Source organism: Gopherus flavomarginatus, chromosome 6 (genome assembly GCF_025201925.1).
Source record: "Gopherus flavomarginatus isolate rGopFla2 chromosome 6, rGopFla2.mat.asm, whole genome shotgun sequence".
In the NCBI taxonomy this organism is placed as follows: domain Eukaryota; kingdom Metazoa; phylum Chordata; order Testudines; family Testudinidae; genus Gopherus; species Gopherus flavomarginatus.
This window is the reverse complement of record NC_066622.1, coordinates 68,516,253-68,528,263: the sequence shown is the minus strand read 5'-3', so window position 1 is coordinate 68,528,263 and position 12,011 is coordinate 68,516,253. Positions and strand designations below refer to the sequence as shown.

Genomic DNA, 12,011 nt, shown 5'->3' with positions numbered 1-12,011 from the left:
ACCAATCTTATTTAACCTTTTTATTGCTGACCTTAACACAAAAAGTGGGAATATGCTAATAAAGTTTGCAGATGACACAAAGCTGGGGGATATTGCTAACACAGAGGAGGACTGGGATATCATACAGGAAGATCTGGATGACCTTGTAAACTGGAGTAATAGTAATAGGATGAAATTTAATGTGAAAAGTGCAAGGTCATGCACTTAGAAATTAATAATAAGAATTTTAGGTATACATTGGGGACACATAAGTTGGAAGTAACAGAGGAGGAGAAGGACCTTGGAGTATTGGTTGATCACAGGATGACTATGAACCGCCAATCTGATATGGCCGTTAAAAAAGCTAGTGCGGTTTTAGGATGCATCAGGCGAGGTATTTCCAGCAAAGATAAGGAGGTGTTAGTACCGTTATATAAGGCACTGGTGAGACCTCACCTGGAATACTGTGTGCAGTTCTGGTGTCCCATGTTTAAGAAGGATGAATTCAAACTGGAACAGGTTCATAGACGGGCTTCTAAAATGATCCGAGGAATGGAAAATCTGTCATATGAAAGGAAACTCAAAGAGCTTGGCTTGTTTAGTCTAGCCAAAAGAAGGCTGAGGGGGGATATGCTTGCTCTTTATAAATATATTATAAGGATTAATATTAGGGAGGGAGAGGAATTATTTAAGCTTAGTACCAATGTAGACACAAGAACAAATGGGTATAAACTGGACACTAGGAAGTTTAGACTTGAAATTAGATGAAGGTTTCTAACCATTAGAGGAGTGAAGTTCTGGAACAGCCTTCCAAGGGGAGTAGTGGGGACAAAAGACATATCTGGCTTTAAGACTAAGCTTGATAAGTTTATGGAAGGGATGGTATGATGGGATAGCTTAATTTTGGCAATTGATCTTTGATTATCAGCAGATAAGTATGCCCAGTGGTCGGTGATGGGATGTTGGATGGGATGGGATCTGAGTTACTGCAGAGAATTCTTTCCTGAGTGCTGGCTGGTGAGTCTTGCCCACATGCTCAGGGTTTAACTGATCGCCATATCTGGGGTCGGGAAGGAACTTTCCTCCGGAGCAGATTGGCAGAGGCCCTGGAGGTTTTTCGCCTTCCTCTGCAGCATGGGGCATGGGTCACTTGCTGGTGGATTCTCTGCAGCTTGAGGTCTTCAAACCACAATTGGAAGACTTCAATAACTCGGACATAGGTCAGGGGTTTGTTATAGAAGTGGATGGGTAGGGTTCTGTGGCCTGCTTTGTGCAGGAGATCAGACTAGATGATCACATTGGTCCCTTCTGACCCTAAAGTCTATGAGTCTATATAGTCTGTCCTGGGCAGGCAGTGTGATGTGATGGCATGTGTCAAGTGACCACAGTGCAAATGCCTAAAAAGAGCATAACTCTTTGCTAAAACAAACTCGGAATGTTGGACTGTGCAGACTCGAATGAGCTGACCCAGTAAAGTTCCACAGAGATGTGGCGAATGTGTTCTGCAAATGATCATCATATCTCACGCATAAGAAAAGCCAAGCTGGATAAAAAGCTGTTGAGCCCCAGCAAGATGCACGTCACTAAAGCAAACAGCCCTCCTAGAAAAAAAGTTAGATCTTTAAATGGTAAGTTAATCAAAGCACAGCTTAGGCTAACCTGGTCCAACTGCCAGTCTACAATTTCAGGACATAAACCAACCTCTGACTGATGGGGGTTAGAAGAAACTTCTCACGTGGGCAAATGATTCTGTAATAGTTCACTATGGGGTATCTTGCACCTTGTCCAAAGCATCTGAGACCATCAGAGGCAGAACTCTCTGGTCTGGTGAGTGAGTTCCTGTGCCCCTTTCCATCTCTCTGCTTAAATGTGTTGCCTCCTTTTCTCTTTCTGCAGCAAGGGAACATTTTCCTTGTGGACTATGAACTGCTGGATGGTATTGATGCCAATAAAACAGACCCATGCACATTACAGTACGTGGCTGCACCCATCTGCTTACTGTATAAGAACATGGAGAATAAGATAGTTCCCATTGCTATCCAGGTATGTTTGTTGTCTGAGCCGTTAGTGGGACACTGTGCATTGTTATCGGCAGTGTTTTAAAAAATGATTTTTAACCCTTTCAGATCAATCAAACCCCTGGACCAGACAATCCCATTTTCCTCCCGTCAGATGACAAATACGACTGGTTATTGGCGAAAATTTGGGTTCGCTCTTCGGATTTCCACATGCATCAGACTGTGACCCATCTTCTGCGGACACACTTAATTTCAGAAGTGTTTGGTATAGCCATGTTCCGGCAGCTGCCTGCTGTGCACCCCCTTTTCAAGGTAGGTAATTACTTTCAAGGAAGAATAATAGATTCCAGTGAGAGCATGTGCTGGAGAGATTATCACTCTGTTTCAACAAGGGCTGACTGAGAAGCAGTGGCTCAAAACTTACAAAGGTTTGCAGCTTTCAGGGCACTTTTCTCCTTTCTGTGGGCTGAATATTTTGAAGAACCAGGAGAAAACAAAGTTGTATTCGTTGTATAGATAGTTTGATTGGTTGCACTGCAAGGTGACACCACAACAAAGTCTGAAATTTCAGGTCTTTAAACTTGTCAGACATTTGCTATGAGATGAAATCATAAAAGGTGAAACAAACTGTGCTCCTTTCTCCTTTCTCTTTTCCTACACAGCTCCTGGTACCTCATGTGCGCTTCACAATAGCCATCAACACCAAAGCCCGAGAGCAGCTCATCTGTGAATGTGGCCTCTTTGACAAGGTGAGAGAATCATGCTTCTGCTTTTCTTCCTCCGTCAACTACCCTGCAACCCTTCCTTGGACTGTAAGGCTTACTCACTTATCTGTTGCGCTGTGTTTTGTTTCTTGTGCTAGATGTTGAAAAAGTTGTATGAGATAACATAAAGATACTGCCTTTCACCTTTAATTGACTGATTCAAAACTGAATGGGGTCTGTAGTAATCAAGTATCATAGGCACTAATGGCTGTTTGGATTGTGTGAACTGAGCTTATATAATATACAAGTGCAAGTGGGCGTATACATACACACACAATTGTATGCAGATGTGTATAATTTTATAGATATAGAAGCAAACACATGGTATGTTTGTACATTATAGGGCTGTAGGGTACAATTTTCCAAAGCTCCAGAGTGATTTAGGAGGCTATGGCTCGTTTTCAGAAGTGGAAATGAGACTTTAGGTGCTTGTGAAGATGTTTACCCATGGTGTTTGTGTGTTGAATACTAGATGTCATTGCTGTGTTGTTTGTGCCCAAAAGTTAACCTTATTTAAGTGTAATTCTTAGACTTCGTTTTTGAAGTGTTTAATTATTTGCATGGGTTGTTTACTAAAAATAATGTAAGGGCCTGATAAGACAAGGAGATAAACCAGATAAACTAAACACCCTGCTAGAAGTGATGCTGAAAGCAAGATAGGTTTCTGAGGACCACCAGTGCCCTGCGTCAGTCCTGACCACCATTTCCTTAAATTGCAAAAAACAGCCGAATCATGGCTTTGTGATGACGAATTTTGGAACTACTGCTGCTGCTGCTATCAACTTGCAGCCATTCCACTTTGAGATACAGTTGTCTCAGATCTCACTCACTAAGCATGACTGGATCTGCTCTAAACTTCCCAGCACCCTGTCTGTGCTACAGCATCATGTATGCACTGCAGACAACTCCATGCAGAAGTTCACAGGTAACTGCTCACTGAAGGAAAAATCCTGCTGTATATTGGCAGAGAATCAGGCAGGCAGGAGGCCAGCTGATAACCAATGAAAATGAGATAAGTGTCGTGTGAAGAATTGCAGCTTGGGAAGCTCGCAGATAATGATTTTGTTGTCTTTCAGTAATTGAGCCTCCACTGAGAGCAGTTTCTATTTGGAGTCAGATGCGGATGATTAGGTTAAGAAGCAACTAGAATTCAATAAATACAAGATGAGTGATCGGAAGGTAGTGGGGCCATATGTTAGAAAAAGAAAAACTTAGAGGGAAGAACGTTTTTTAAAATATTTAATCAGATGCTGTTATGATGCAGCTTGCTACTGGCATGCTATACTTCCACATTAGATGTAAACTGAAGCCTTGGCCACTTCTGATTTGGTCCCATAGCACATTTCATAAGATGTGATCCAGTTGTTTTGGCCAAATTCCAGTTTGAGTAGTTACATACTTACCACCCCTCGAAATTGGATGCTGTATCCATCTTCACCTCTTGTCGTAAACTGTCATGTAAAATTATGATGCACGGTTAAGCTGCTGGCATGTTCCACCCCAGATGTGACTGCATTCTAGTGACAGGCCAGGTGATTCTGGGGTGTGTGTGCGCATGTATGTGTGGTAAAGTGTTTTGGGATCCTTTGGCAATAAATGGAAGGTATTATTAGGAGATGCTATAAGTGGGAGAAAACCAGTCTGGAGAAACCCTGGATGTGAATGGTGATCCACTAAATGAGCGTGAAAGATCCAAACCCAAATGTGCAGTCTCACTCTGTTTGGCTAAGCCAATAGTAATTCACCTGGAGATTTGAGTTTCTCCTGCAGAAACATGTGCACGGGCCTGCTCCCATACCAGCTGGTGGGAGGTGGAAAGGACAGCGTGTGAGACCTCAGCAAGGGCAACCACATTCTCCTAATGCTCTTGAGTCTTGTTTTTTACGCTGAAGGCGAATGCCACTGGTGGAGGTGGGCATGTGCAAATGGTCCAGCGAGCAACGAAAGAACTTACCTACAGTTCCCTCTGCTTCCCAGAGGAAATCAAAGCCAAAGGGATGGACAGCAAGGAAGATATTCCATATTACTACTATCGGGATGATGGCATCAAAGTCTGGGAGGTAATAAAGAGGTAGGAGACACTGTGTGTCTATGACACTTCTGCTCTAAAAAGGAAGGGTAGAAACTCCATCCTGGGTTTCCAGGTTTATTGTGTCTGTCACTTTGGATCAAACATACCTGTCTGTTCTTGCAAGTAAAAATGTGTGTTGGGGGGATGGGTGTTTGTTGCCAGCTCTGCAAATTGAACCTGGGCTCTGGGAGCCATGCTGGGTACTTTCCTTCTCATATGTCTTGACCAGTGACAGAGATTCTGCTGGCCAAATTCTGCCCCCAGAGACACCTGTGCAGCCACATGCTTTTCAGTAGGATTGCACGGGGTTAAGCAAGGGTGGAATTTGGCCACAAGATGGAACATAATCAACTGTTCTGTCAGTGTGGATGAGCCAGAATAGAATCCATCTTCCTGTCCCAGAGCTGTTAGCTCGGCAGGGCCAACAGGCCTCATTCACACCAGAGAGTTGTGATTTCACATGTGGACAGGCAGTTATTTTGGTTTGAGAGTGACTTGAAGCCAATTAGGCTTCAGCTAAACTGAATTAAAGCCCTCTTGAATTGAAGGTAGATCCCCACCGGGATTTGCACTAGTTTCAAAAGCAATTTAAGTTAAACCAGTATGCTTTCTCATGTAGACAAGGCCTGAGTTTTGCCAGCAGCTAGGACTGTGTACACACACAGCAGATGCACTGAGTTAGAAGTCGCATTCTCACATAGTCGTTTGAATCACACCTGCAGAACTGAGTGATTCATGTGGCTGTTCTCCCGCGTGTTCTACTTTTCAAAAATTCTTGGTTTCCCCCCCTTAGGTTTTTTTTTTTTAAAAGCACTTTCGTCTCTGATCACATGACTTTTTCCAGTGATTTCAGTAAAGATAAAGCTGTACAGATTGCTGGGACTTTTTCAGGTGAAAAGCATTAGTGCATGTTCTTAATAGTCATCATATTTGGAAACTGTCCCGTGCTCAGCTCTTGGTTTGGCAGCTGTTTATCTTGAGTATCTCCCGACATCTTTAGATCCCAGATGAAAGGCACGGAAGTCCCATCTTTCATGTGGTTATTTTCTTGATGCACTGGATGGTGTTTTTCTCCCCTTTACTGATTAATTTTGCTTATATGCCTTTACAAATACTGAATAGTACTTTACTCCATTGATAGCCCCATGGCAACCAATGGGAGTGCTTGCAGGTGCTAGACAGCATGGAGGGAGAGTGTCAGAATCTGGTCCTCAGTGAAACATCCTTCATTAACGAGTCGTTCAGTTTCTGAACTCTCAAATTGTACATGTTAGAGGGTCTGTGACACACTGACCTGTGAATGTGTTGTCATGCAGAGACCTAGTCACGGTGATTCTCCTAAGCACTAGAGTACACCTCAGCTAGGGTCCTCCGACACAGTAAGTGCCACTGTCAATATTGTTCGCTCTGTTCTTAAGCGGCTCAGATGTGGGGCGCAGATACTGGTCACTGCGGTCACTGGTCACACAGCAAATTACTCTTCCAGTTGTAGGCTAAACACAGTGCAGTGAAAGGAAGGCAATTCTGACACACGGGTTGATTTTGCACTGCTCTGCAGCTGGTATAGTCCTCTGCATCTGGACGAGGTGAATCTAAAACACTGCCAGTGGGGTTAGTGGAGAACTGGGAGCATTTTATACCATCAAGTCCAGCCCCCTGCCTTCACTAGCAGGACCAAGTACTGATTTTGCCCTAGATCCCTAAATGGCCCCCTCAAGGATTGAACTCACAACCCTGGGTTTAGCAGGCCAATGCTCAAACCACTGAGCTCAAGGGAAGAGTTGGAATAGAGAGAGAATGATCACTTAGTGCACCGGATTAGGAAGGAGCTGCAGGCAAAGAGCGTAAAGATGGAGGAGAGAAAGGGAGGTTTGGGCAGAAGGGAGTGTGAAGAAATGTCATCAGAGATCTAGGCAGAGCCTCAAAGGGGAAGGCAAGAAATGCAGACTTGGCCGGAGAGAATTGATGGAGGGAGTCAAAGAACAGGGGTGGGGAGATCAGAGAATGACATCATTCTGAACAGGCTGAAGGAGATGTGCAAAGGCCAGAGATAATGCCATAGTTGCAGATGATTCAGAAGTGCTAGAGTGACTTCCTACCCAAGCCACGTTGCCATCAATGAGGCCCTCTGAGATCATGGAGCCCTCCACTGCCTCCTGTCTTGGGAGCAAATGCATGTTCAGAAGGTTGCGGCCATGCCCATGCAATGTTTGATGTGCTCTCTGAGACACTATGGCAAAGGGTCTCCAGGAAATGACAGGGCTTCCCTCCTGCTCTTTGTTCCCTTGCTGTGGCTGAAGCTTCACAACAGATGTGATTGACATCTACTACGAGACTGATGAGGTCGTGTGTGAGGATGTGGAGCTTCAGGCCTTCGTCAAGGACGTCTATGTCTATGGAATGAAGGGCAACAAGTCTTCAGGTGAGATGTGTAAGCCTGGTCACGGCTGAGTCTTCCATGGTGCCAGCCAACACTCAAAGCCACACACCCCAACACCTTGGAGTCTCTCCCTCCTGGTTTTGTGGTTAAGGAACTGGGCACAGGAGATCTGGTTTCTAATGTCTCTGTCCCTCAGATTGCTGTCTGTACATTGGGGATAACTGCACTTCATCTTGTCTGATTGGTTTGTAAGCTTCTTGAGACAGGGGCAGTTTTGTGCATGTGTTGCCCCCAGCACAATGGGGTCTTTATTTTGGTCGGGGCCTCAGGACAATACAAATAATAAATAGAAAAGCATCTTTGATTCATCTAGTCCAAGCCCTGCCGTAAGCAGGGAGGGCACTGACTATACCCATATCTCCCTACCCTTCACATTCACCCAATGTTGTGCCATCGCTGCCTTGCTATTAAGGTATTGCACACTTAGAGAGATGCAACCCTCACAGTGCTTTCAAAGCTAGATTCACCTTCGCTTTCTTGTCTCTCTGCTTCCCCGTTCTTGGAAGTTGCTGGCTGGAATTGGACCTGCCCATAGATTATGTGACTCTGGTCTCACCACCCTGTATATTCATCCTCCCTCCCCGTCCCCCCACAGTCTGGCCTCAAGGAAGGGTGGGGAAATCTCTGCTAGTGGGAAGAGCATTATGCACAGGAGACCCACTACTCCCTTTTCTGCCCCCAGCTGTCTCCCATAGGTTAACAAAAGTGTGGCTTTCTCTGCAATCACCTCTTTGGAGCTCCACTTGGTTTTACCTAGTCTTAAGGATGTCTGATATGAATATTTCTGTTCCTCCTCCCTTTGTTCTTCTGTGCAGGTTTAGAATTGCCATTTTACCACCTCCCACCATCACTTCAATGCTGCCTTCAGGCTAATCGTACGTCATTGTCCCTCTGCCTCCTGGGTCATTTACTCGACAGACTTTTTAGACATAGCACAGCAATGTTTACTTCTGTATAACATTGCCCAGCTTGAATTGTGAACTGAGGTGAAAAGGGAATGGCTAAGATTGCTCAGCTCTCATTCATGTCCTTAGCTGCTGGAGACCTGGTCAGAAGAAATAGAATAGAATTGTTTTAAAATATAAAAACACCCCTTTGCCTTCATATAGAACCTTTCACCTGAGGATCTCACAGGGCCTTACAAACATCAGTGAAGCCTTAAAATCCCCCTGTGAGGTGTGTCAGTGTATCCACCATTTTACAGATGGGTTGCTGAGGGTCAGAGAGGCCCCATGGCCACCTGGCAGATCAATAGCAGAAGCCAGGAACAGAAAGCCATGTGCTGTTTGACCTACTGCAGACCAATAACTCAGGTGTGCCATAACTGATCCAAACCTTATTTCCAGCTTTCTTCTCCTCCTCCTTTTAGGATTTCCGAAGACAATCAAGACCCGTGAGAAGCTATCGGAATATCTAACTGTGGCGATATTCACAGCGTCAGCCCAGCACGCGGCTGTGAATTTTGGTCAGGTACGAGTGTAGAAGAGTTGGACTCATTGCTGGAGCGCTACCCTCATGGCTGGGTGTGGAGCAGCAGCTCTCTTCTCACTGGGTGCCTCCTGTTGACCATCGTGCCGGTCCCACTGTGGCCCACCTCTTCTCATGACTCAACCCTCTGGCCAGTCATGTTTAGTCGCCTCCCTGCCGGAGAGTCTAACAAATAAATGTCCAATTTCCTTATGTCCAGTCTTTGGCCTCGACGCTGGGCCCTGTGGTCTTTGCACACCCTTGTCTCGGGGCTTTCCAGTATCCCTATCCCCTTATATCAGGGGGCTTCATGCCTCCTTCACCAGTGGCTGGTAGGAGATCCCAGGGTCTCCCTCTGCTGAGGGTTCCAGCCCAGGGACCCTCTGGTAAGCAGCCAAGGTCTGTTTATTCAGAGCCACCCCCAGCTTCCACCCTGGGCTTCTTCCTGCTGTGGTCTTTTCCCAGGCCTTCTCCCCCACCCTGCATCGCTAGGTTCACCCTTCTTGCAGGGCCAGGGCTCCCTGGGTTCCCCCTTGGACTCCTCCAACATAATCCCAAACCAACAGCTAAATCTCGAAACCAACTTCTGCCCTCCTCAGACTTGATCTTTAATCCTTCAATCCAACGCCCACAAGGGCTCTCTTCCTGGAAATACAGCTCAGTATGAAGGCTCCCCATTGGAGCCTGCTCCACCCACCTGTGGCTGCTCCATGTCTCAGCGGTCCTCTAACCAGACTTCTCTACTCAGGGGAGGATCCCAAGGCCAATTCTCTCCCACACAACCTCTTTGATCCTCCCGTTGTCTCCACTCTCTACTCCCAGAGAGTGACTGCAGAGTTTCTCCCTGCAGCAACCCCTTTCTGCTCCAGCCTGCCAGTCTTTAAAGCAACCAGCCAGCTCCTCCCCAGCTGAGATTCACCTTTAATTAAGCCTAGCTCACTCTTCAGATGCCGTCAGGTGGGTTAATTGGCCTCTCAGGCCCTCATTAACCCCTCTATTTCCTGCATGGGGTTCACACATTCTTATTTTCAAGAATAGTGCTCATATCAGTTGGGATGTGCAACTGCAGTGGCTCAGACTGGGAACTTCTTTTTAAATGTATGTTTACACACTCTATTGCCCTTCTATGCTAAAATACCTGTCTAGCCTCCTACAAACACCATCAGAGTCCATGGGAACCTTGCCTTTTGAAAGGCCACTTATTTCAGTGTTTAAATATGGATTTTGGTGCCTAACTTGAGTCCCAGATTTGAACATTTTGGCTTCAGTGTTCAGATTATGGGTAACATTTTCAAACATGCCTAAGTCCTGTTTCAGAAGCATCTTAGAAGGCTAACTTTCATGGAAAGTGAATAGGCCTTCGACTCTTAGGTCATTTTGGGTAAAATTTTCAAAAGTGCAATAACCCCAACCAATGAGGAAGTGAATCTCAGGCCATCTGAAAGTTTACTGAGACACTTGCTGGTTTTAAAGTCCCACAATGGGGTTCATCATGCTACATTGCGAACAGAATGTTGAGAATCTTTGTGAAAGGGATAGATAATAAGACAGAAAATATCACATTGCCTCTATATAAATCTCTGGTATGCCCACACCTTGAACACTGTGTGCAGATGTGGTCCCACCACCTAAAAAAAGATATATTGGAATTGGGAAAGGTACAGAAAAGAGCAACAAAAATGATTAGAGGTATGGAACAGCTTCCATATGAAGAGAGATTAATAAGACTGGGACTTTTCAGCTTGGAAAAGAGACAACTAAAGGGAGATATGATAGAGGTCTATAAAATCATGACTAGTGTGGAGAAAGGAAATAAGGAAGTGTTATTTACTTTTTCACATAACACACGAACTAGGGGTCACCAAATGAAATTAATAAGCAGCAGGTTTAAAACAAACAGAAGGAAGTATTTCTTCATACAACACACAGTCAACCTGTGGAACTCCTTGCCAGAGGATGTTGTGAAGGCCAAGACTATAACAGGGTTCAAAAAATAACTAGATAAATTCATGGAGGATAGGTCCATCAATGGCTGTTAACCAGGATGGACAGGGATGGTGTCCCTAGCCTCTGTTTGCCAGAGGCTGGGAATGGGCAACAGTGAGTGGATCATTTGATGATTACCTGTTCTGTTCATTCCCTCTGTGGTACCTGGCATTGTCCACTGTGGGAAGAGGGGATACTGGGCTAGATGGACCTTTGATCTGAACCACTATGGCTGTTCCTATGTTCTTATATTCTTACATAATAACAGGGGTATCCCAACGTGCCCTGTGCTGGCAGTATACCCACCACAAAGCAGCCTACCTTTAGAATCCTGTTTTTTCTTCAATATTGAACAGCTCTGGAAAATAAAATGTATAATAATCTCCCCTTATCTCCTATGTGGAACAAATTAAGTGTCTCACCAGACTTGAATAGTCTTCTGGACTACAAAAAAAGTGCTTTCCTAAACTCAGTTAGTTAACTCAAGTTAACCAACATGACTGAAAATGTCCCTTAATTTCTAGTGTAGACATACTTTAAGCCTTTTAAAATCCTGTTAGCTTGTCCTTTTATAACTTTGAGAGATAGTCAAGGCTACAGCCAAGGCTAACATGATTTTAAACATGGTAAACTCCATCTACACTAGCTGTCAAGGGGTGTTTCAAGTCACGTGGCTAACCCCCAGCCCCAATAAAAGATATTACCTCACCTACCTTGTCTCTCTGGTATCCTGGGATCGACATGGCTACAATAACGCTGTATTAGTGACTTTCCTAAATGACGATGGTTGTGATTTTGACTGCACCCTCTTGCTTTGTCTTGCATCTCTCAGTATGACTGGTGTTCCTGGATTCCCAACTCCCCTCCAACCATGCGGCAGCCTCCCCCTACAGAAAAGGGGACTGTCACAATTGAGCAGATTGTGGATAGCTTGCCAGACAGAGGTCGCTCTTGTTGGCATCTTGGAGCTGTCTGGGCCTTGAGCCAGTTCCAGGAGAATGAAGTAAGTTCAAGACCTTGTCTATTACCTCTCAGGAGTTCGACTGCTCGGGGTTCACTCACCTCACAAGTCAAGGAAGGGGTTAACATTTTTCACTTGAATACTTGTGGAACCACAGAACCGGTTGTTTTGTGACCTCAATTCTTCCCACTACTTGGGCAATGATATCACAGCTGCTAGTCCTGTTGGCAAGTTGGCTGTGCACTGCCAATTGCTGTATCTCTATCAGGGCTCCAACCAAGAGGGTACTGTGACCTAGAGTTATAGGAGAGGGCAGAAGGAGGGT

At 45.1% G+C, this 12,011-nt stretch overlaps 1 protein-coding gene across 1 annotated transcript in view; it reads left to right on the top strand.

Moving 5' to 3' along the window:
- ALOX5 (arachidonate 5-lipoxygenase) overlaps positions 1–12,011 on the top strand; it is a 54,853-nt gene that overhangs the window by 40,434 nt on the left and 2,408 nt on the right. The window contains exons 7-13 of the mRNA XM_050960136.1: positions 1,876–2,022; positions 2,106–2,309; positions 2,660–2,746; positions 4,654–4,832; positions 7,133–7,254; positions 8,642–8,742; positions 11,558–11,728. Coding sequence (XP_050816093.1) covers positions 1,876–2,022; positions 2,106–2,309; positions 2,660–2,746; positions 4,654–4,832; positions 7,133–7,254; positions 8,642–8,742; positions 11,558–11,728 — 1,011 coding nt within the window. The remainder of the gene's footprint in view (positions 1–1,875; positions 2,023–2,105; positions 2,310–2,659; positions 2,747–4,653; positions 4,833–7,132; positions 7,255–8,641; positions 8,743–11,557; positions 11,729–12,011) is intronic.